This window comes from Crinia signifera, chromosome 7 (assembly GCF_055691185.1).
Source record: "Crinia signifera chromosome 7, ASM5569118v1, whole genome shotgun sequence".
NCBI lineage: Eukaryota > Metazoa > Chordata > Amphibia > Anura > Myobatrachidae > Crinia > Crinia signifera.
The window spans coordinates 172,421,892-172,447,963 of record NC_139223.1 but is presented as its reverse complement, the minus strand read 5'-3'; the positions used below and the strand labels follow the sequence as shown (position 1 = coordinate 172,447,963).

Here is a 26,072-nt window from a genome sequence, read left to right as displayed (position 1 = left end):
TGTAAAGTAATCCGCGTCCCCTCGCGGATTACTATATACAATCAACTCTATGCCGTAGCGGATAGTGGGGTTATGAACAGGTACTAAATCATCACAATTTATGCAAATCTAATGCGATTTATCTGCCACCGTGAAACTAGACAAGTACCTAATTTAGTGCTCGCTAGTAATTACCTTTGTCTTGCTGCATGTACAGATGAGGCTTCATTAACAATATAGCGTACGCCCCAGACGATATAAACGATAATGTCTTTACGATATGTCGTTATCATGTATATTGCTTTAAAAAAATCCTCTATTGTGTAGCACCTTTAGGAAATGGCTCTGTGGGATCATTATACATAATACAAACAAAACCATCACAGCCCTTCTGAATATATATTTATTTGATTTTATCAATGGAATCATCCACTGGAGACTGTCGGATGGTGAAATGCGTTGGTCACTTGTGTCATGCAGTTAGAATTCCGGACTGTATCTCTTCTTTCCTTACTGTTTACTTGGTTATTATAGATTGAAGTCTGCTCTTCAGTAAGTCAGACTGCGACTACATTGTGATACAAATTATCTGTCTGAGTTGTTAACGCATTTTCCCTGATCCACTGGCAAGCCCTTGGCTTTATCATACATAATATATAATGGTGTATAGTATTACTTACCACTTTATATTCTGGATGCGGTTCTAAAAGTGCCCATTCACCGAGCTAATTTTCGGGCGATTGCGACGAATCAGGCCGTGAAATCAGCCCAAATCGGCTCAGTTTGATGTCCCCTCAGGTCCGATGCGCGGTCCCGTGTACATCCGCGGCTACCTGTATATGTGTGTCAGTAATCTCCCTCTCCACTGTGTATCTGCATATGTGTGTCAGTAATCCCGTTCTCTGCAGTGTATCTGTATATGTGTGTCAGTAATCTCGTTCTCTGCAGTGTATCTGTATGTGTGTGTCAGTAATCTCGTTCTCTGCAGCGTATCTGTATATTTGTGTCAGTAATTTCGTTCTACACGGTGTATCTGTATATGGGCGTCAGTAATCCCGTTCTCCGCAGTGTATCTGTATATGGGTGACAGTAATCCCGTTCTCTGCAGTGTATCTGTATATGGGCGTCAGTAATCCCGTTCTCCGCAGTGTATCTGTATATGTGTGTCAGTAATCCCGTTCTCTGCAGTGTATCTGTATATGTGTGTCAGTAATCTCGTTCTCTGCAGCGTATCTGTGTATGTGTGTCAGTAATCTCGCTCTCTGCAGTGTATCTGTATATGTGTGTCAGTAATCCCGTTCTCTACAGCGTATCTGCATATGTGTGTCAGTAATCCCGTTCTCTGCAGCGTATCTGTATATGTGTGTCAGTAATCCCGTTCTCTGCAGTGTATCTGTATATGTGTGTCAGTAATCCCGTTCTCTGCAGTGTATCTGTATATGTGTCAGTAATCTCGCTCTCTGCAGTGTATCTGTATATGTGTGTCAGTAATCTCGCTTTCTGCAGTGTATCTGTATATGTGTCAGTAATCTCGTTCTCTGCGGTGTATCTGTATATGTGTGTCAGTAATCCCGTTCTCCGCAATGTATCTGTATATGGGTGTCAGTAATCCCGTTCTCTGCAGCATATCTGTATATGTGTGTCAGTAATCTAGCTCTCTGAAGCGTATCTGTATATGTGCGTCAGTAATCCCGTTCTCTGCAGCGTATCTGTATATGTGTCAGTAATTTAGTTCTACACGGTGTATCTGTATATGGGCGTCAGTAATCCCGTTCTCTGCAGTGTATCTGTATATGGGTGTCAGTAATCCCGTTCTCTGCAGCGTATCTGTATATGTGTGTCAGTAATCTCGTTCTCTGCAGTGTATCTGTATATGTGTGTCAGTAATCTCGTTCTCTGCAGCGTATCTGTATATGTGTGTCAGTAATTTCGTTCTACACGGTGTATCTGTATATGGGCGTCAGTAATCCCGTTCTCCGCAGTGTATCTGTATATGGGTGTCAGTAATCCCGTTCTCTGCAGCGTATCTGTATATGTGTGTCAGTAATCTCGTTCTCTGCGGTGTATCTGTATATGTGTTTCAGTAATCCCGTTCTCTGCAGCGTATCTGTATATGTGTCAGTAATCTCGTTCTCTGTGGTGTATCTGTATATGGGTGTCAGTAATCTCGCTCTCTGCGGCGTATCTGTATATGGGTGTCAGTAATCCCGTTCTCTGCAGCGTATCTGTATATGTGTGTCAGTAATCCCGTTCTCTGCAGTGTATCTGTATATGTGTGTCAGTAATCTCGTTCTCTGCGGCGTATCTGTATATTTGTGTCAGTAATCTCGTTCTACACGGTGTATCTGTATATGTGTGTCAGTAATCCCGTTCTCTGCAGCGTATCTGTATGTGTGTCAGTAATCTCGTTCTCTGCGGTGTATCTGTATTTCTTATTTTTTTATATTCCTAAATCACAAATTTCTGCCTGTGAGATCTACTGTAAGGAGTCATAGTGTGAGGGGAGCGTGTATTTTACAATCCGGGCTTCCCGGCATAGACTCAACCAAATCCGCTTAGTGTGGCTCTCCTAAGGATTACCAGTGCTTATAGGCTCAGACAGGATGCTGCACTCTCCAGACCCCTGACGTGCGCCGCTGGCCGTGGTACCAAGCAGGTATCCCAACTAGGCCGTGCAGTCCCTTCCTATGAAACACTAATCTGCACTTGGAATGCAGGATACAAATCCAGCATGCCATATAATCTGGTACATCTCCGCTCCTGTAAGCAAATAGCTCCTTCTAAGGAAAGATTGGCCTCAGAACAATGCGATTTATGGTTGCCGACCTCTGTGGCCATCCAATCAGTGGTCTTTTTCCATCATTTCATAGCTGCTAACCGGTATTTGCTTCCAGTGCAATGTTTGAGTTTCCGCAGGGTAACAGAAGTGTGGAAGGTGTTCCCGGAAAGGGACTGGGAAGTAGTAGAGGTTGGATATAAAGACGCACTGAGATGTTGCATATTTTGGGAGTATTACAGGTGTGACTCTATAAGCTGCGTACAGAGGCGCTCAATTGCTCATGATGGACAGTCGGCCACTGGGGTGTATACCCAGTGCCGTCTTTCCCATTGGGCACGATGGGCAGTTGCCCGGGGGCCCTAGGACCTAGGGGCCCCCGGCCCAGCCCAATGGGAAAGATGGTGGCCGGCCGGGAATCCGCTCACCCTCGCTGGGGGATCCGGGCAGGGGGATCAGGGCGGTGGCGGCAGAGGCGTAGCGAGGGCGGTGCCGGTGGAGCACCAGCTCCGGGCGATGGAAGCTATCCTGGCGCCGAAGCCGTCCCAGCACCGCCAGCTCGCCCGCTAGCTCTCACCGCGGCTCGCTGTGTGCGGGAGACGTGATGCTATTTAAAATTCACGTCTCCCTCTGGACCGCCAGCCAATAGGCGCTTGCGGTCCAGCAGCCAATCAACTGGTGGCTGCTGGACCGCGAGCGCCTATTGGCTAGCGCGGTCCAGCGGGATATGTGAATCTTAAATAGCAGGCGCAGCAGCACACACTAGTGCACTGTTACAGCGGGGACTGGGAGCGCCTGGGCAGCGGACAGCTGGGGGGTCCCCACTGTCAGATGTCGCGCGCAGGGGCGATCCGCGGCACTGCTCCCCTCTCGTGACAGCCATCACAGCCGCCGCAGCTAACATCATCATCCCGCCCACCCGGCTCCCAATGTGCTGGTAAGTTGTGGCCATCAGAAGGGGGACCATGCTCGAGCTCCAGTATAACAAACCTAAAAGAGGTCCAGACTCACCACCCTGGTGTTGGATGGTATGGGGTATGTTGGGGACAGTGAAAGAGTAGGGTGTGTAATTGGGAGTGGTGTAGAGGAATAGGGAGTGAATGTGGCATAAACAGGGGGACTAGGGTGTATATGTGAGTAAAGCTTTATAGGGGGTCTGTGGGTGGAACAGGGTGTTTGTGGTGGGGATAGAGGGTTATGGGGTGTATGTTGGGGGACAGGGTGTTTGTGGTGGGGATAGAGGGACGTGGCAATGAGGTCTCTCCTCTTATATGGAATCAGTATGGGAATTCTGTAAGGGGCAGTAATATGGGCAATGTTTAAGGGGCACTACGAGGGGAATTATATGTAAGGGACATTACGCCGGAAGCTGACTGGCTGCCGCACGGAGCCAGAGAGGTGAGGGTTGGGGAGGTGACTGTGGGCTCCTGGGCAAACTAATTTGGGGGGGGGGGGGGGGGGGGTCCAGTGAACTAGGTTGCCCAGGGGCCCTTCCTAATGTTAAGACGGCCCTGTGTATACCAGGTAAAAATAATGACCCCCCAGGGCTCATGGATTATGGTATAGACCAGTGATGCCTAACCTTGACACTCCAGCTGTTGTTGAACTACACGTCACAGCATGCCCTGCTACAGTTCTGCTATTTGGCCATGCTAAAAATGAAGTAGGGCATGCTGGGATGTGTAGTTCAACAACAGCTGGAGTGTTAAGGTTAGCCATCACCGGTATAGATGATAAACCATGTCTAGGTCAAGTCAATAGGTCGACGCCTAAAAATGGCCGACGTCCTGTAGGTTGACATCGACAGAAGGTTAACACAAGCAAAAGAGTGACAAGAACATGGTAGACAATGAAAAGGTCAACATAAGTTTTCAAGGTTTGTGTCTATGTCGACATACGTGGACATGTACATGTGTACTTTGTATAGGTGTATTGCGTCCCCTGGCACGGCTCGCTGCACTTGGCACACTATTATAATCTACTTTATGCCCACTTGGATGGTAAAGAATGAGCCAAGCCGATTAAAAAAAAAAAACATGAGAAACACGCGTCGACCATGTTAGCTTGTGTCAACCTTCTGTCATTGTTGACCTAGGGTATGTCGACCTTTCGTAGGTGTCGAACTACTCACTGTCGACCATTAGTGGTTGACCAAGTGATTGTCGTACTAGACATTGTCATCCCAGGGGCCAGATACCGAGCACACGAGGATGCTGCATGTACACTTACCTATACGTTGCGATGACGTCACTGATTTCTAGAGGACAGCTCCGTTTCCTTATAATGCACAATCAGGGTTGTCTATCCTCCAGAAATGGCCGGCAGGGTCCCGGAAATTGGGTCCCTCTCCCGGCCCCCCTGGAAAGACCCTCCCGCACTGCCCTTCATCTCCCGCAAACTGCCCCTCGGCACGGGGTTCCGCGGGTCAAATTACCTGATCGCTGCATTTTAGCCCTGCCCCCGCAGTGCAATGCCTGAAATCACTCTAGGCACGCCTGTGGCTCTGCCCTCTATCTGCCCCTTTTCCCCTCCCGACGATGGCCCTGCCCCCCTGCTTCACTGAGCTGGCTGCTCTCTCCCAGAGAGTGCAGCCAAAAAGTCGGCAACTATGATGCACATGCCTCATTGAGCAGTGGCGTAACTACATTGTATGCTCCCCCCCCCCCCTGCCGGTATTTTGGCAGCGCCCCTCACCCCCAGCCGCCCGTGTCCCCTGACCGCCAATGCCCCCCATGCATCCCCGTGTCTTACCTCGCCGCGCAGCAGGGACCTGTAGAACTTTTCATCTGTGCAGTCCCGACTCCCCTCCTGGCTTCTGCAATGAAAAACGGACCATCACAAAATGTCCGCCCCCATACAGTAGACAGTTTCAGAGAACGATCTGCTATATGGGGGCGGACATTTTATGATGGTGCGTCTCCATAGCATCAGAACAAGCCAGGAGAGGAGCCGGGACTGCAGCGGAGGGGAGCCGGGACAAATACAAATAAATCTGTGGGTCTGTGGCGGGGGCGTTACTATAACCCCGCAGCCCCCCGGCACCCGCACTTACATAGCGCCTCCCTGCGACAGTGTTTCGCCACTGTCTTTGAGGGTGTGGTATAGGGTTCCGACAGTCGGGATCCCGACTGTCCGGACTCACTCACCACGCTGCAGGCACGGTGGCGCCCTACGCTCGCCACCTATTCTATTCTACCTCTATGGGGGTCGTGGACCCCCACGAGGGAGAATAGCCGGTGGCTGTCGGGAACCCATCTGTCAGTGTTTTAACAGTCGGGATCCCGACGTCGGGTAAATGGCTGTCGAGATCCAGTCTGTCGGGACCCCGTCCGGCACCCCCTCATTGCTGTTCCTGTGTTGTCATAGAGGCGGATGAATGAAGCACTGTCCTGGAATGCCTGGTAGACTACGCTACTACTTTAGAATGTAAGCTCTCACGAGCAGGGCCCTCTTCCATTATATGCATTTCCTTCTCTTACAACCCACAAAAGGGCTGCTCTTCATTGTTGCTAGGCAGCAGACACTCCTGATACGGCCTTATGCCAATGCGAGTATACGTGTGCCCTCAAGGGCAAAGCCATTCAGTTTTTCCTTCCACATCTTCAGGGGTAAATTTATTAAGATGGTAAGTCTATTTCAGATGGGATGTTGCTATTGGCAACCAATTCCTAAATTTGCTTCTGCGCATGTACAGTTTGCTGAATATATCGCCACTTGCGGCCGTATACGAAGCTGTGACCCACGCAGGCCCTCAGGGCGCCATGCCACATTTATACCGGACAGTAGGTGTCTGCGGTGCATTTAGTTCAGCAGGCTTCAGGCGGACATTTCAGAGACACTGCGGAATGGTGCGGTCCGATCACTTGAGGCGCTGATGAGCGATGTACCAGCCGCGCTCATCTCCGTCTCTGTGATGCTGGGCTGTAGCTGAGAGCTATCAGGTGACCAGAAACGTCATGTACAGTAAGCAGTACGACAGCCGTCAGCTAGAACATCGCGCTCAGCTTTTGTTCCTGTGTTTACCGGCTGCCCAGGTGATACGCTGTGTTTGTGTGCATTAAAGGACACCTCCTAATTTATCAGCCGGATCCAGGCCTTGCACACACACACACAGGGAAGATAAATAGTAATACGTGCCATATACTAATCTACAGCAACACACCAGTGACAACGACTCCTATTACTAGAAGTTAAGTTCCTGTGGACCTGTTAGGGTTGTCTTCTCTACAACGCTGACCTGACGGGGCTGCTACAGAAGTTAGTGTATGTGCCAGATGCACTAAGCTTCAAAAGTGATAAAATGGAGAGTGATAAACAACCAACCAATCAGATCCTGTCTGACATTTTTCAAACACAGTCTGTGACATGGCAGATAGGTCGACAAATGCGTTAGGTAGACAGGTCGCGAGGTCGACATGGGTTTTTTTCACAGTTTTTTTTTACCCGAATGTTGACACGGTCGGCATGGACACAGTTGGAAGTCTAACGCAGCCCCTCGCATCGCTCGCGATGCTTTGGGCACGGTGCCTCGCTGCGCTCGGCACACTATTTTATTCTTCCACCATGCCCTAGTGGATGGTAGGGCATGAAATACCGCCTGTCGCCACATGTCGGCTCCAAAAAAGTAAAAAACAAAAAAAACCATGTCGACCTTGCGACCTGTCGACCTAACACATTCTTTGACCTAAACCCATGTCGACCTAGACACCTGTCCACCTTCATCCATGTCGACCTAGAACCCTGTTGACCTTGTTGCCTGTCAAACCAACGGTGTCGACCTAATGACTGTTGACCTAATTCGGGTCGACAATACGACCGTATCCCCTTTATCTGTATAATATTAATGGCTTTGTGTATGCCAGTGTGACAAGTGGTTTCATATTGTCAGGCATTGCTGAATTAACAAAAGGGCATCATAGCTATAACACCAGTGTGGGGCCACTGTGGCATAATATAAACTGGGGGATTCTTTGTGGCATAATGTGAGCTGGGGGCCCTGGCTGGCAGCTGCATCCATAGCAAAGATATGTACAGCTACCAGTGGGTCAATATACTGACGTTGGCATCCTGACTGCCAGAAGGTCGGTGACGGAACTCTGAAAGGATCAGGATGCCAACGCTAAAATATTGACAGCTGGCATCCGGAGCAGAGAAAATGCTGGGTGGGCTTTCGTGTGGCCGGGGAAGGTTGCGAGTGGGGGGTATTTAGGGTTATACTGTGGTAGGGAGAGGTTAGTGTTAGGTTGCTTGGCGGGGGGTTAGATTTTGGCAGCAGGGTGCGGGGGTTAGGCTGTGACAAGAGGGTGTTAAAGTGGTAGGGGGAGAGGGTTTGATCCCTTACGGAGCCCCTGTCCGGATTCTCCGTATGGCGATCCTGAGGTTGGTGTTCTGACTGCCAGATCCTGACCGTTGGGTACCGTATGTGTCCCGCTGTGACTTTGGAATACATTTGCAGTGGCTTTGTTTAAGCAACGTGCTTTCATGGATTATTTAGTAATAACTGCTTTATTAGTAAAGTTGCATTGTCCTGTCCCACATACGTGTATGCAGCGGTTCTGTCCAGCTAAAACTGCTCCGTTTTGTTCCCTTTTATACTGGCTGGCACAAGAACCTTCCACGCCTGGCGTCCTTCTCATCTTATACAAACAGGCCAGAACATTTCTAATACTGTGGTATAACCTGTCAGAGGCAAACATTGACAATTGCATCATCTCAGTAATATCACAGAACCGTTCATTTGGGCTGCAGCTGAGGTTCCTCCTATTCATTCCGTACACGTAGAAGCCTCCTGCTGTAGTTTGCCATAGTGTAACGCAGGCATGTCCAAACTGTGGCCCTCCAGATGTTGTGAAACTACACATCCCAGCATGCCTTGCCATAGTTTTACCATTCCCTAATAGGAAATGTGTGGCAAGGCATGATGGCACTTGTAGTTTTACAACAGCTGGAGGGTCATAGTTTGGACATGCCTGGTGTAACGCCTCGGTATGGCCCGGTGTAACACTCTAAGGGGGGGATTCAATTCAGCAAGATGGATGCGAAATTGTTCAGAAAAATGTCAGTCTTTCCCACGTGCACTGAATAGTGGCGCTGATAAGTGCGCAGGAGCACCCGTGGTACGTAGGGGCATAGATAACTATAATGTCTTATTGGGGTGATAAGAAATGAAGGGGCAGATTCTAACTTTCTGCTGTAGGCTGTGGTGGGCAAACAGCAAGGCCGCCCCCCCCCCCTCCTCTTCGACACATTACAGGTAACCCGCTGAGGCTGTCCAATAGTTGGGTCGCAGCAGCTATGTGTGATGTACCCCCCCCCCCTGCCTCTGCCCAACATCGGTCCCCTGTGTGAATGCACAGGGATGCAAAGCGCCCTGAATGAGGTCCACTATCTGATTGGTTGCCCATAGCAACACCTTAGCAAATTTCCCCCAATATCTGTTGTAATTAATATATATTGTAATGATTTAAGCAGCCAAATAGGCATTCCCGTTGTGTGCACAGAGATGACCGTGCTGTCAGCAGGCAGTTTAAAGATACCATGAATCCAGAAGGTAACTACCCTGGGGTGATAGGAACCCTACTCTCTGCGCTGTCCCCGTCACATGCTGTTTGGTTTGGCACAGCCGCAAGACGCTCCAGCGTACAGATATGTACACAAATAGCAGCTGCTCCGACAGTAAATACCTACACAGCTCTGGCAGCGATAAGTAGGTTAAATAACATCGCAGCAGACTAAGAGTTACTTCAAATTGTGCCCTATTAAATTATCCTGAGCCTGTATCCGCCAGAGGCTCACCGGTACCCCTCGGCCTGTATATAGCCATCATCGCTGCAGCAGAAGGGCTGGCGTGTTCATTGGATTTATTAACACGTATGTCGCTTGCGTGTTTGGGACGTCAGACTGTAAGCTCCAGTGGCAAACGAATGACCTATATTCTCTGTACAGCGTAAATGAATGGCGCTGTATAAATAGTTATAATAATAATCTCGGCTTTGACGCTCTTTGTTGGCAAAAAAACATTTTGGATAGGGCTGAAAGCCTGGAAATGTCAGTCTGCGGGCTCCCGGGAATGTCATTAAGCCAGGTTGTCTTCGCAGTTCTGCAGACCTGCAGAACATCGCTAATGAAGTCCGAGCTGAATGAGCTTATTCCACCCAAGGACAGGCCGTGGTAGGCAGCTGTCACCAGAGGTACTGCTCCGATTCCATCACGCTCTGTTAACTACTGTACGGTGCATTCTGGGTAATGCGATGTGAGTCCTTTCACAGGCCATGGGCAGAGCCTGCATTCCAACGCAAACACAACCTATAGTCGTATCAGCCGCGACTGGCCTTTTCTTAGCTGTGTATTAACCGCTGTCTTATATAAATAAGATCTTATGCGGTTTAACCCCTTTGCCGCCAGGGAGCGTTGCTAGTGACAACATCGATGTGTTTTGCAACATCCGGAAAATATTCCACACGTTGAGAAATTTCCAAACGTGGCTAAGGTTGACACAAGCATTAGGTCAACAATGGGAAGGTCGAAAGTCAAAAGGTTGCTTTTTTTTTGAGCCGACATATGCCGACAGGTGGTATTTCATGTCCTACCATCCACTACGGCGTGGATGGGATTAAAAAAAAAACATGAAAACTCATGTCGACCGTTGACTGTCGACCTTCCCATTGTCGACATAATGCTTGTGTCGACTGTCGACCGTCAGTGTCAACCCAATGCATATCGACGTAAATTGGGTCACCTCAATACCCCTTCAGCCGTTGCAATCTGATATACCAGCTAGATGACCCCATTATTTTTCCATCTACTATATATCCTTGTTACTGACGCATTTCTTTATTTGCTTACAGGTCCCTCAGATCCAATTATTAGGACGAGGCTGAGCTGAAGGAATCTCCTCCAGCAGCGGTGTCCTGGGGTTACCTTGCCCCATGCACATCGATGGTACCATGGCTAGCCCGCACGACCCCTTGACCTGGTCATCTTCTCCAAACCTCATTGTTGATACCATACGGGAGGATAAAGAGTACATTGTGGGATTTGGCGAGCACACCGCCAGCCACCACCAGCCTCAGGAGACCCAGGATAGGTGCGATCACCTGGAGAATGCCAGCAGCCCGGTCACCGCGGCTGTCCTCACCTCCATCAGCGAGGACTCCAGGGACCAGTTTGAGAACAGCGTCTTGCAGCTGAGGGACCAAGATGAAGCGGAGAATACTCCCCCTCCGGGCAGCAGCCACTCGGGAGACGGAGGCAGTCATAGCGGCACTGAGGACATCAAGATACACTTCAGCCGCTCGGGCAGTGGAAATGGGAGCTTCTTGGAGGGGCTTTTCGGCTGTCTACGGCCTGTGTGGAACATGATCGGTAAAGCCTATTCTACCGATTATAAACTACAACAGCAAGGTGAGAAATGTGTGATGGTGACCTTATACCACTCGTAAAGGTTCTTGCAATCGAGACTGAACGAGTTGAGGGCAAACCAGTGATGCCACCTGGCAGAAGCCTGAATAGTCCCTTCCCCCCATTGCAGGTCGTCTTCTTACACCACATCACACCATGTCTTCTTGTGCCACATCATGACGTGTTCTGCAATTAAACCTGCTCCACATGTAGGTTAAAAAATGATCCCCTTTAAAGAATGTTTGACCCCATTTCCGTCAGAACCAAGATAAGATTTTTTCCCCCTGTTTATCAGAGGCCGCGGTTACTGCCGATGGTCACCATTGCAGGAGGTCTCCCGCCATAGCTCTCCCATCACAAGGTGATCCCGCAGAGCCGGGTCTAGGGATGGCCATCGACTATCGATGTTCCCAAAACATCGATGGTTGGGACCTAGTGCTCGATGTTTTGGGCATCGATAGTGGATGGTCGAATAGTTTTATGCCATCGATGGATGGCTGCCGATGGTAAAAGTTGTGGGTGCATGCGCACTGCGTGTGCAGCGTCATTGCGTCCAGCAGCATCGCTGCGGGCGGCCCGCCCCGCCAGAGACTGGATTGATGGCTAAAGTTTCTTCTGTGCATGCGTGCGGATCCCGGCCGAGCAGGCTGCCCGCAGCGACCCCTCCCGTTGCTCTGCGCATGCGCGGCTAAGCGATGGCAGAAACCATCGATGGTGTGAGATAGAATGGTTTATAACCATCGATGGTTCCTGCTCTAGAAGCCATCGATGGCAACCATCGATGGGGGATGTGCCAATGGCCATCCCTAGCCGGGTCACGTATGTGCAGAGGCAGCTTGTATTGTCCAAAAAAACTAGTAGGTCCCAGACAGATCCTAGTGGTGGAGAGAGAATCAACTGTGCCAGTGATTTGCTGTTCTCTAATATAACTTGTTCCTCCGCCATCAGCCCAGCAGCTGTATTATGGTGTCTTACTATGATCCTAATGTTTGTATGCAAAACAAAAGCTTATAGTATTGTGTGTGTGTGTGTGCCGATGTACCAAGCAACAGCGACTCAACAAAACACAGGAATATGTTGTCAGGCCGGGCTGTGAGATGCCCATTGTGACACAGGCGGGCGTTCTGTACTGGAGAGGGGGGTGCTTGGAAGTTTCGCCGTCTTTCATGGTCGGGCAGAGCAGATGGCTGAGCTCCCCCCCCCCCTCACTGCCTATTGTCTGCTGCAGCAGGAGGACAGGGATTATAGCCCTTATTGTCTGCCAGAGAGTGTCCAGAGATATCAGTCTGAAGCAATGGAAATGAGGGAGAGTCGTTGGGGAATCTATTATCGGTGCACACATCGCCCTCCGCACATAACCTGCACAGGCGCAGTAGAGAAGTCACAGGGAACATCAGAGCCGGCCCTAGCCTAAATGACACCCTAGGCAAGATTTTGGCTGGTGCCCCCTAGCACCACCACTAGTTCCGCCTCTGACCCTGCTCCCCTTTCCCAACATCATCAACCCTCATCATAGCAGTCATCATTATGGTGCTCCTACCCGCAATATTTTAAACAGCCCAAACAGGGGTGTGTTCTTGCTGGGAAGGGGCATGGCCACACAATAGTACCCCCAATTCAAATGATGCCACACAGTAATGCCACTTTATTCACATTATATCTTGCAATGGTGTCCCTTATTCACGTTACATCACACAGTAGTACCACTTTACCTTATGTACATTACTCCTCACATTATTCACATTATACCCTTAGAAAAAAATCCTGAGATAATTTTGTATTTTAAGCACCTCCATGGCCACACTGCAACCCAGCACAGCAGTGTGTGCTGGGCAGAGGAGAAGAGCTGCAGCTGCTGCTGTCACTTAAGGGGAGGGGGCCCGGGGCCCCCACTGGGCCCTTCCATCAGACTTTGGCCTGGGTAATTTGTACCCCCTACCACTTTCTCTTGGCACCCCTGATAATACCACACAGTAATGCCCCTTACACATGACACACATTATTAATGTCCTTATAACCATAATGCCCCTTACACATTATGCCAACCTTTATTAATGCCCTTCATACACATCATGACACACATAATGCCCATTACACATATGTTGCACATTATTAATGCCCATTACATGACACACATAATGCCCATTACACATATGTTGCACATTATTAATGCCCTTATACACATGACACACATAATGCCCTTTACACATATGTTGCACATTATTAATGCCCTTATACACATGACACACATAATGCCCCTTACACGTATGACAAACACTATTGCACAACCAACCCACCCGCAATCAGCACTCGCACAGCCGCTAACATTGTGACCTCTGCCTCTGCTTGGATACAGATGTTTCCTCATACATCTTGACTCAATAGGCCATGCAGCTCCTGGCCAGTTCTGCTAACGTTGGGTGCCTTTTTTGCTGAAAATTCGTCTTATTGGCATTGTTATGACCAGCACACACATGGAGCTTCCGATAATTGAAATGATATGTGGCACCCCTATATTCTGTGTGCGACTGTGGCTGTACCTGCATACGGAATGCTATGTTACAGTGATTTCCATAATTACACTATTTCATATGCAGATACAGCCTAACTCACACACAGAATATAGGCATGCTGCATATCATTTTCATCAGCAGAAGCTGCTGGTGCCCCTATGCATTCCAAATGCCCTAGGCAATTGCCTAGTTTGCCTATGCCTAAGGCCGGCTCTGGGGAACATGGCGCAGTGTTTCGGAGCCCTGCATTCAGTGGGGTAAATTTACTAAGATGGGAGAATTCTGATTCTTATTGGTTTAGCACCTTCTATAAGATAATAGATAGCATCTGATTGGTTTCTATCGGCAACAACCCATCTTCCATAGTACTCCGGTCTTAGTAAATGTAACCCTGTATGTGCAGGCTGCTGCATTGCCAGAAAGGAGAGGAGCGTGCGAATGGGTCTTCTCTTTTAAACCACACCTGGGGAGAACTTTGCAGTGTCCTCTGGGGCATTTTAGTGGCAGATGGACAATACTCTGAATCATATGCAATACATGGAGCTTTTTGATGCACAAGGTACAATACATAGAGCATCCTAGTGACCATACAATGGTATCTTTGAATAGGAGACCTCTGTATAACTCGGAACCATTAATTCCTCTGTGCCCGTGCTGGCATAAAAATTCCTGGTGGCAATACTACGTAGAACAACGCAGGGGGCAAAACACAGCCTGGAACCCCCAAATGCACACCACGGATCTCTTGTAACAATACAAAGTACAATGAAGCCCACCATCTTCCCTCGTGGGCAACGTTAAAAAACGAGCACCGGATCGGAATCGGATCCTATTCGGATCCAAAAAACCCAATCTACATACAATCTGCATCCAATCGGTCGGAATTGGATCCAGATTGATGGGATTGTGCCCAAATCGTTTTGGTGTGTACCCAGCATAACCCTATTTAAAAGCTTCGCCCTTACCCCAACTACATTCTAGTCCTTACCCTAATTACAGCCTCCCCTAACCCTAATTTCAGCAGCCTAGCCCTAACTGCTGTCTAACATAACTCTAATTGTAGTCTAACCCTATCCCTATTTGCAGTGTAGGCCTAACCCCAATTTTCTCAGGGATACCTAAGTTAGACACACACTGGCACTGTGCACCCTAACTGGAACCTCACCCTAACCACAACTGCAGCAGCCTAACTGCAGGGGATACGGTCACTAGGTCTACAAGCATTGAGTTGACACCATTAGGTCGACATGCATTAAGGTCAACATGCAGGAAGGTTGACATGAGTTAGGTCAACAGGGTCATTAGGTCGACACAAGCATTAGGTCGACCTGGGGAAGGTCGACAGTCAAAAGGTCGACGTGGGGTTTTTCACCTTTTTTTGAGCCGACATGTGCCGACAGGTGGAATTTCATGCCCTACCATCTATTGTAGGGGTGTGGTGGGAGAATAAAATACTGTGTCGAGCATATCGATGCACCGTGCCCGAAGCATGGCGAGTGCAGCAAGCCATGCTACATTTAAGTGTCCATGTCGACTGTGTCGTAATTCGGGACAAAAATAATGAAGTCCGGAGCAGTGATCGTTCATCCCGCCAGTGTCTATCGGCAATCCCCGCTAACAGAACCAGTCTCCATCCCTCTAGTTTGTACCCAGCTTCACCCTATTTGCAGGATAGGCCTAACCCTGAATAGGAGCCTTACCCTAGCCTTGCGCATGTGCACATCGTACCATACGCACGTGCGCTCGTTCGATAATCGCTCAGGCTGCAAATTCGCAGTCAATCGAAACGGTCTGAATTAGGCCTATAGACGCAGCATAAGGGGGGTATTTACTAAAGCTTCTAAAAATGAAAAGAGGCGATGTTGCCAATAGAAACCAATCAGATTCTGTCTTTCATTTTCTAGGATGCAACATATAAATGATATAGGGCGGGATGTTCTAACAACCGTTAATGCTCTAACATATGCGCTCATTAACGCAAGGGACAGCTCTTGCGATAAGAGCTGTCCCTTGCGATGCAGGGTCCGGCTGTGGGGCATGCTGGGATGGATCCGTGACGGATCCCTCACACAGCGTGGTGGTAGGAAGCCCATAGGCTTCTGCATGGAATCAACAGCTTTGGGTGATTCCCTCAGCAGCGCTGACACTGCAGAGGGGGGTTAGAGAATACAGAAATACGGTAAAAACCCTGTTATCTGGATTTTTACCGCATTACTGGTTTAGAGCATCCCACCTATAATCTGATTGGTTGCTATTTAGAATCTTTACTAAATTGACCTCTAAAGGAGGAGAACTCGGCAGAATAATGAGGCGGTTTATCTCAGGATACAGTGATGGCGTTTTCACATTACACCAAGTGACGCCGGTAACTCGTTACATGTTCATAAATGTCTCTGGTTCTAATGATTCCATTAAATGTAACAGATAATATCAAGTTAGTACATTATGTGAGGAAGCTTCTGTCTGACATTACAGTAAATTATGTTTTTTTTTTTATGACCGAAACCTTGGGTGAGATGTAACAAGGTGCAAATTCTTAGGCAACGTCAGAAATCACTTGCGATTTCTGGCAATTTTTTAGTAATGGGAATGTGCGATTTTTTTGGTCAAATAAAAAAGATGGCGTGGGGTGTCCACCACTGTCCCCCTCCCCGCAGCATAACCAGCCCCGGCCTGATTGAGCTTTTGCTGGTTTCAAAAATACGGGGACCCCCTACTCTTTTTGTCCCCAATATTGTTGGAACCAGGACCGGTTCAAGAGCCCGGTGCTGGTTTCTCAAATACAGGGATCCCATCTCCTCCCCCCCTGTATTTGTCAAACCAGGACCAGCTCAATGAGCCTGTAGGTGGTTATACTCGAGGGAGACCCCACGCCATTTTTTTATTTACATTTTATTTTAATTTTTACACAATTTTTTGGACAGAATCGTGCACATATCTCACTGATCTGTGCATGGTTCTGTCAAACTCGCCAGCCTGGACCTGGTCTATTTTTTGGTGGTTTTTGTTAATGTTTAGGGTACAATTTGAAAAATTGCACCCTATTACATTTGCATTTTTAATGTTTTCTATGAGTAAACATCTGGATGCAATTTTGAATGTGCGAGCTTTTGGTCATGGCAAAATGTGCAATTTTTTACCACAGATTGCACACTACTACTGTACGGATTGGGTATAAAATCCCCACGGTCAAAATCCCGACAGGGTCAAAATCCCGACATGGACAAATTCCCGACATTCAAAATCCCGACATTTAAAATCCCGACAGGGTCAAAATCCCGACATTTAAAATCCCGACAGGATCAAAATCCCGACATATAGAATGTACAGGTGAAACAGTCTACATGCCTTTCGGTTGACAGGTGCGAGGTTGACATGGGTTTTTTTCACTGTTTTTTTACCCGAATGTCGACACAGTCGACATGGACACAGTTGCAAGTGAACCTCAGGTTGCTCGCGATGCTTCAGGTGCGGTGCCTCGCTGCGCTCGGCACACTATTTCATTCTCCCACCACGCCGTAGTGGATGGTAGGGCATGAAATACCACCTGTTAGCACATGTCGGTTCAAAAAACAGTGAAAAAACCCATGTCGACCTCGCACCTGTCGACCGAAAGGCATGTAGACTGTTTCACTTGTACATTATATATGTCGGGATTTTCACCCTGTCGGGATTTTAAATGTCGAGATTTTGACCCTGTCGGGATTTTAAATGTCGCTATTTTGTCCATGTCGGTATTTTGACCCATTCGGGATTTTGACCCTGTCAGGATTTTGACTGCATCCCTACTGTACATGTGCAATGTTTGCTAAATGTGGGATTTTGACCCAAAAAATCACACATCTCAAAAATCGCACCCTATTACATCTCGCCTCTTATGTGACAGTTAGTAAGGGACATTGATTGACTTCTCCACCTCTTTCTTGCCCTCCAGACACCTGGGAGGTTCCCTTCGAGGAGATTTCGGAGCTGCAGTGGCTGGGGAGTGGGGCGCAGGGAGCGGTATTCCTGGGGAAGTTCCGGGGAGAGGAAGTTGCCATCAAGAAAGTGCGAGAGCAGAAGGAAACAGATATCAAACACCTGAGGAAGTTAAAGCATCCCAACATCATCAATTTCAAGTAGGTCCCCTGATTGCGGCTCATTACATGAATCACTCTGATACCTCGTACATCCTTTCAGTGAATCATCAGTAACAATTATTCTGGGACTGATGTTCTAGCTGTCACTTTGGAGATGAGAGAGATTTTCACCATAGGAATTAATGGCGCTTGCAGACGACACTCTCTTCCATCTTCCAATCGTTCCCTATAGAGAATGAGGGGAGAGAGCGAAAAGACGCCTACACAATTGTCTTGGTGTCATTCGCTCATCTATTAGTTATTTGCCAGAATAAGCGATGCGGCTTATTCAGAGACAGGAATACGTGGAAATATTGGTCACAATACACAACAGCCTAAGGACGGGATGTACTTATCCCCCCCCCCCCAATACACATTGCAAGGACATCATATGAGAATGGCGCCTCTGCTGTATAGGTGCCGGCTATGACAATGGTGCCTCCACTGTATAGGTGCCGGCTATGAGAATGGCCATCTCCGCTGTATAGGTGCCGGCCATGACAATGGCGCCTCCGCTGTATAGCTGCCAGATATGATAATGACCTCTGTCGCTGTATAGATAGCTATGAGAATGGTGCGTCCACTGTATAGGTGCCGGCCATGACAATGGCGCCTCCGCTGTATAGGTGCCAGCTATGATAATGACCTCTGTCGCTGTATAGATAGCTATGAGAATAGCCCCCTGTGTCTGTCTTTTACCTTCTTCTTCCCCCCTCTCTCCCCCTTTTCTCTCTGTCTCTCACTTTTTTCGGTACTTATGTAGTATCTGGGCGCCCGATTTTAAGATCGGGTCGGATAATTGCATCGAAATTGCATGCCGTGCCCGAAGCGTGGCGAGGGGCCGCGGATTACGTAAATTGTTTTCCGCGTGCGCTCGCCACGCTTCGGGCTTGGTGGCTCGCTGCGCTCGCCACGCTATATAAAATCAACTCTATGCCCACTTGGATAGTGGGGAAATGAACAGGACCTTGTTAACATTGAATCCTATGAAAAATCGCATCAAATCGCATCGGATTGTATGGTAAGACATACAATCACAAAACCGGGCACCCAGATACTACATAAGTACCCTTTTTTCTACTTCTCTCCCTTTCCCTACCCCTTGTCTCTCTGTTTCTCTCTCTCTCCATATCTGTCTCTTCTCTTCTCTCTCCCTCTCTACCAGTTGTCTCTGTTTCTCTCTCCCCCTATGTCTTTTCCCTTCTTCTCTCCCCCTCCCTTGCCCTGTCTCATTCTCTCTCTATGTCTCTTCCCGTCTTCCCCCTCTTGTCTATTTGTCTCTCTCCCTATCTGTCTATTCTCTTCTTCTCTTCCCCTCCCTCGCCTTGTCTCTGTTTCTCTCTTTTTCTCCCTATCGGTCTCTTCCCTTCTCTCTCTCCCTCCCTCCCCATTGTCTCTCTGTTTCTGTCTCCCATGTCTCTTCCCTTCTCCCGCCTCTCCCTCCACCTTGTCTCTCTGTCTCTCTCCCTTTCTGTCTCTTCCCTTCTTCTCTCCCCTCCCTCCCCCTTGTCTGTCTCTCTCTCTCTTCCCTTCTACTCTCCTCCTCCCTCCACCTTGTCTCTCTGTTACTCTCTCTCCCCATCTGTCTTTTCCCTTTTTGTCTCCCCATCCCTCCTCCTTGTCTCTCTGGTTCTCTCTCTCCCTATCTCTCTCTTCCCTTCTTCTCTCCCCCTCCCACCCGTGTCTTTTTCTTGCTCTCCTTATCTGTCTCTTCGCTTCTCCCTATCTGTCTCTCCCTTCCTCTCTTTCTTATCTCCCCCTCCCTCCCCCTCGTCTCTCTCTCTCCCTATCTCTCTTCCCTTCTCTCTCTCCTCACCCCTCCCCCTTATGTCTCTGTTTCTCTCTCTCTCTCTCTCTCTCTCTCTCTCTCTCTCTCTCTCTCCTCTCTCTCACCCCCTCCCTCCCCTCTCTCTCACCCCCTCCCTCCCCCTTGTCTCTCTGTATTTTGGCTTGCTCAGTATACAAGCACTGAAGTTCATTTAAGGTGAGGAAATCTGGCAGGTAATAATATTTACACCTTCATCCTTCCATAATGATTAAGAGGACGCTTTCCATTTTGATCATCCCGCCAACACCTATCATCAATCAGAGCAGCCTGTATATAGGGGCAGGATAACGGCAGATCACAAATGTCCTGATTTATTGTAGGTCTCTGTAATCCCAGCTGCCTTCTTACAAGCATAATGATATAATTATAACTTACATAATAAATACATATATACAGTACCATTTGCTTTTCCCTATATATTGACTCCAGCCTGACCAGTTACCATGTTCTGTTGCCCGTACAGAGGCGTCTGCACGCAGGCCCCGTGTTACTGCCTGATCATGGAGTACTGTGCTCAAGGACAGCTGTATGAGGTGCTACGGGCTGGCCGCAAGGTGACCCCAAGACTTCTGGTGGACTGGTCAACTGGGATCGCTAGCGGAATGAACTACCTCCACCTGCACAAGATCATCCACAGGGACCTGAAGTCACCTAAGTGAGTCTCATCGTCCTGCCACTGCTACGGCATGGGGCGAGTAAGAGACAGCCAATCACCTGTGTGCTGTGATTCCATCTATACAGTATTCTATCTATTACCTTCTAGAAGGTGCTAAAAAAATAAGAATTCAAATCTGATTAGTTGCTATGGGCAACATCCCATGTTCAGTAGAACTCCCACCTTAGTAAAAAAAAAAAAAATTGTGCCGATTGCCATTTTGTGCATTACAACATTTAAACCTTTGGCCCCTTTCAAGTCACTTGTAAGGGGGGTATCCAACGTAGGGTCACGACTGTCAGGCTGGCCCCACAGCCGTGACCCTGTCCCGTTCTCGGTCTGCTCGACTGAGGATTTGCAGGCGGGATTCAACGAGAAGGGGGCGTGGCCGCGAGAAGCGACTTGTAATCGGCGAGCTGCCGCCCGGAGCTCGTCAATTCCCAGCCGTTCTTGGCAGAATGTGCCCGGCTGTTTGTGAAGTCAGGTCCGTTCTGCCAAGATCCCTATTCAATGCTGTTGGGGAAGACAGCACTGAATAGGGCCCCGCTGCCATTTCCCCCGTCGGGAATGGCAGCGGGGGATTGAATATCCCCCTTAATCTCCATCTGAATGAACATTAGTACTAATAACAAATAACTGTGTATTATTCCTGCAGTGTCCTCGTCACCCACATAGACGCCGTGAAGATCTCAGACTTTGGAACCTCCAAGGAACTTAGTGACAAAAGCACCAAGATGTCCTTTGCTGGCACCGTGGCCTGGATGGCCCCAGAGGTCATCCGCAACGAGCCCGTCTCAGAGAAAGTGGACATCTGGTCAGTATACGCTTACTGGTTGTAGTGGGGTATCTCTGTGTGCTTCTGTCCCCAGTCACAGGAACATAGAGGCTGTCATTAATGTAGCGCATAACCAGTAAGTTCAATGAGACCCATTGTCCCGCCTCCGTGTTACATGCTGGTGGAGAATTTGTATACAAGCAAAGTGCAAAAAAATGAGAAACCAAGCAGAGAATTATGAAAAAACATTATTTAATAAAATGGTTGGTACCAAAGTCATAAGAATTTTGCGGTACTTGTTTCCTAGCACGGCCACAATCGCGGGCATTGTGTACCTTTAAGTTAAGGTACACGATGCCCGCGATAGACCCGATTTCCTTTGAAATCAGGTCCATTTTGCCGTCAAAGGGAAAATCGCGGGCATCGCGTCGGTCGCGACCATTAACATTGGCCCCGACACGATGCCCGCGATTTTGCCATAGGCTTCAATGTTAAAATATTTTTTAACATTGAAATCGGGAGCATCGCGTTGGTCTTGTGCCATTATAATGGCACAAGATGAGATGGACTTGATTAAGTCCATCTCACATAGTAAAAAATGTGAAATGGGCCAATATGACCCATTTCACATTATATATGTCCCCGTCGTCACCCCACAATTGATGTGAACCCGAAGCATGGCGAGCGCAGCGAGCCCGCGAGGGGCGGCGGTGCGCGTCCTCCGACCTTTTCATTCCCCTACTATCCACGTCGGCGTGGAGTTGAGAATATAAAGTGTGGCGAGCGCAGCGAGCCACCGAGCCCGAAGCGTGAAGTTATACGTGTCCCCTCGCGGGGTTTGCTACGCTTGCCTCGCTGCGCTCGCCACACTTTATATTCTCAACTCCACGCCGACGTGGATAGTAGGGGAATGAAAAGGTCGGAGGACGCGCACCACCGCCCCTCATGGGCTCGCTGCGCTCGCCACGCTTTGGGTTGCCGTCAATCGTGGGGTGGGGTTTACGGTGTAAAATTGGGGGTCTAGGGAATATTTTACATTGAATCCGATGTAAAATCGGGTCCCAGGGACCCTATTCACATTTGATTCAATTAAAAAAATCGGGTCGGTCGCATCGCATGCGACCAAATCGCATGCGATGCGACCGACGCGATTTTTCCGACACGACCACCCCAAAGAAATCGGTGCTAGGAAACAAGTACCAATTTCGCTTCTTCGATTCTCCCATCTTGATGGAAACCTCGGCATAGTTTTTATAAAGCGCAATTGTGACCCTGGATGTGTGCCAGTTGGGGGCACCCCCTAGACACACCGGAAAAAAAGGGGAAAAAAGTGGAGCGCTAAAAATTGGATCAATATGGTACAATTCATTTTATGTATAGGGTTTTATTCGCTGAATATTAAGTGGATTTTAAAGCCACTTGGTAGGTATAAAATACTTTACACAATAATACATGTAGACATATTTGAACAAAATACAAAAAGATTTAAGGATAAAAAATAAATAAAAAGAATATTAAATGGTACATATAATAAAATGCAAATAAGGGTAATACTTATGGCATGGATTCCCTTGGTAGTGTCCTTTTATGGAGGTACTTGTGTATACTGGATTTTAACGTCCTAGGGCTAGATTGTGGTGGGGTCCATAAACCTTGCCGGATGGAGGAGCGCTGGAGGAAGGTGCTAACCCAAGGGGTGGTGGGTGTCCTCAACGATGGTATGCGTCCTTGTAATCCTTATTATGCAGGTGGTTAGCCGCAAGACTACTAGTTTATTCCGTGCACCCTAGACACACCGCTGCTGCCTCTCTACGTTCCACCTATGTGTTGTTGCAGAATGTAGACTAATGGCTGTATTTATTCCTGTAATCACAAGGCCTTATTGATGTTCCAGGTCTTTTGGGGTCTTGCTGTGGGAGCTGCTGACGGGAGAGATCCCGTACAAGGACGTGGATTCATCTGCCATCATCTGGGGTGTGGGCAGCAACAGCCTTCACCTCCCTGTCCCCTCTACCTGCCCTGACGGCTTCAAAATCCTCATGAAGCAGACATGGTAAGAAGCCGGAATAGTTTGTTATTGATGAGAGGATCGGTAATGGAGGGGAGGAGGGAGGCGGAGGGGAGTGTCTGTGTGGACCAATGAGAAATCTGATGGCAGAGCTTCAATCTTCTTATTGAGGATCTATATTTGAATGTTGATATTTTTCAAATGACAATTATAGGACGTCACCTAAAAGCATTGCGTTTAGTTACAAAATATGTACTTATTTATTATTATTATAGTTTAGGTATATGGCGCCACAAGGATTCCGCAGCGCCTAGCATTACATAAATGAGCAAAAAAAGAACGATTTACAGTACAAATGCAAATTTATTGCCGCAGCACAAACAAATCACTGGCAATATGGTGGCTCAGCCACCATATTGCCAGCAATATTGCACTGTGTGTACACAGCTTTAGAAAAGCACATGAGGAGAGAGGGCCCTGCTTGTTAGAGCTTACATTCTAAAGGGAAGGGGCAGACAGACTAGGGTGACACAGCAGGGGTAGAAGTGAGCATAAACATAAGGTTAGGGTGAGAGATGGTTAGATTTACTGAAGAAGTGGGGTCTTCAGAGCCCGTTTAAAGTTTTGTAGGGGGGTGGCAAGACTGATAGGGAGAGGTAGAGTATTCCAGAGATCCGGCGCACTGCGGCCAAAATCCTGGAGGCGGGAATGGGAGGAAGTAACCTGTTGGAAGGAGAGGCGACGTGCATTTGTGGAGCGGAGAGGGCGGGTGGGAGTGTAAGAGAGACAAGGTCAGATATGTAGGTGGGAAAGGAATGGGGAAGGGGAGCCAGTGCAGGGCTTGTAAGAGAGGGGAGGTGGACATGGTATATTTGAGGATAGGATATTGAGGATAGATTGGAGTGGAGAGAGGGGAGGCCAGGGAGGAGGAGATTACAGTAGTCCAATCTGGAGATGACTAGTGAGTGGGCGGGGGCTTCCGTTATTATAGAGCAGCTGCACCATGAGAGCAGGTGCCTTGATAGTCTTTATTCTGCACGTAGGATACAAAGTTCAGAGTGACGTGTTGTGGCACTTGTCAGGGCGGCGTGTTGTGGCACTTGTCAGGGTGGCGTGGTGTGACACTAGTCAGGGCGGTGTGTTGTGGCACTTGTCAGGGCGGCGTGTTGTGGCACTTGTCAGGGTGGCGTGGTGTGACACTAGTCAGGGCGGTGTGTTGTGGCACTTGTCAGGGTGGCGTGGTGTGGCACTAGTCAGGGCGGTGTGTTGTGGCACTTGTCAGGGCGGTGTGTTGTGGCACTAGTCAGGGCGGTGTGTTGTGGCACTAGTCAGGGCGGTGTGTTGTGGCACTAGTCAGGGCGGTGTGTTGTGGCACTAGTCAGGGCGGTGTGTTGTGGCACTAGTCAGGGCGGTGTATTGTGGCACTTGTCAGGGTGGTGTGTTGTGGCACTTGTCAGGGCGGCGTGTTGTGGCACTTGTCAGGGTGGCGTGGTGTGACACTAGTCAGGGCGGTGTGTTGTGGCACTTGTCAGGGTGGCGTGGTGTGACACTAGTCAGGGCGGTGTGTTGTGGCACGTCAGGGTGGCGTGGTGTGGCACTAGTCAGGGCGGTGTGTTGTGGCACTTGTGAGGACGGTGTGTTGTGGCACTAGTCAGGGCGGTGTGTTGTGGCACTTGTCAGGGCGGCGTGTTGTGGCACTTGTCAGGGTGGCGTGGTGTGACACTAGTCAGGGCGGTGTGTTGTGGCACTTGTCAGGGCGGCGTGTTGTGGCACTTGTCAGGGTGGCGTGGTGTGACACTAGTCAGGGCGGTGTGTTGTGGCACTTGTCAGGGTGGCGTGGTGTGACACTAGTCAGGGCGGTGTGTTGTGGCACTAGTCAGGGCGGTGTGTTGTGGCACTAGTCAGGGCGGTGTGTTGTGGCACTAGTCAGGGCGGTGTATTGTGGCACTTGTCAGGGTGGTGTGTTGTGGCACTTGTCAGGGCGGCGTGTTGTGGCACTTGTCAGGGTGGCGTGGTGTGACACTAGTCAGGGCGGTGTGTTGTGGCACTAGTCAGGGCGGTGTGTTGTGGCACTAGTCAGGGCGGTGTGTTGTGGCACTAGTCAGGGCGGTGTATTGTGGCACTTGTCAGGGTGGTGTGTTGTGGCACTTGTCAGGGCGGCGTGTTGTGGCACTTGTCAGGGTGGCGTGGTGTGACACTAGTCAGGGCGGTGTGTTGTGGCACTTGTCAGGGTGGCGTGGTGTGACACTAGTCAGGGCGGTGTGTTGTGGCACGTCAGGGTGGCGTGGTGTGGCACTAGTCAGGGCGGTGTGTTGTGGCACTTGTGAGGACGGTGTGTTGTGGCACTTGTCAGGGCGGTGTGTTGTGGCACGTCAGGGCGGTGTGTTGTGGCACGTCAGGGTGGCGTGGTGTGGCACTAGTCAGGGCGGTGTGTTGTGGCACTAGTCAGGGCGGTGTGTTGTGGCACTAGTCAGGGCGGTGTATTGTGGCACTTGTCAGGGTGGTGTGTTGTGGCACTTGTCAGGGTGGCGTGGTGTGACACTAGTCAGGGCGGTGTGTTGTGGCACGTCAGGGTGGCGTGGTGTGGCACTAGTCAGGGCGGTGTGTTGTGGCACTTGTGAGGACGGTGTGTTGTGGCACTTGTCAGGGCGGTGTGTTGTGGCACGTCAGGGCGGTGTGTTGTGGCACGTCAGGGTGGCGTGGTGTGGCACTAGTCAGGGCGGTGTGTTGTGGCACTAGTCAGGGCGGTGTGTTGTGGCACTAGTCAGGGCGGTGTATTGTGGCACTAGTCAGGGCGGCGTGTTGTGGCACTAGTCAGGGCGGTGTGTTGTGGTACTTGTCAGGGCGGCATGTTGTGGCACTAGTCAGGGTGGTGTGTTGTGGCACTTGTCAGGGCGGCGTGTTGTGGCACTAGTCAGGGCGGTGTGTTGTGGCACTAGTCAGGGCGGCGTGTTGTGGCACTAGTCAGGGCGGTGTGTTGTGGCACTAGTCAGGGCGGCGTGTTGTGGCACTAGTCAGGG

The 26,072-nt window shown here is 49.3% G+C and overlaps 1 protein-coding gene across 3 annotated transcripts in view; it reads left to right on the top strand.

The window, feature by feature from the left end:
* Window positions 1-26,072, top strand: part of MAP3K13 (mitogen-activated protein kinase kinase kinase 13) — an 83,203-nt gene that overhangs the window by 35,108 nt on the left and 22,023 nt on the right. For all 3 annotated transcript variants that reach the window (XM_083154389.1, XM_083154388.1, XM_083154390.1), the window contains exons 2-6: window positions 10,603-11,158; window positions 17,603-17,786; window positions 20,078-20,269; window positions 20,925-21,083; window positions 22,939-23,097. In XM_083154389.1, coding sequence (XP_083010515.1) covers window positions 10,684-11,158; window positions 17,603-17,786; window positions 20,078-20,269; window positions 20,925-21,083; window positions 22,939-23,097 — 1,169 coding nt within the window. In that variant the 5' untranslated portion in view covers window positions 10,603-10,683. The remainder of the gene's footprint in view (window positions 1-10,602; window positions 11,159-17,602; window positions 17,787-20,077; window positions 20,270-20,924; window positions 21,084-22,938; window positions 23,098-26,072) is intronic.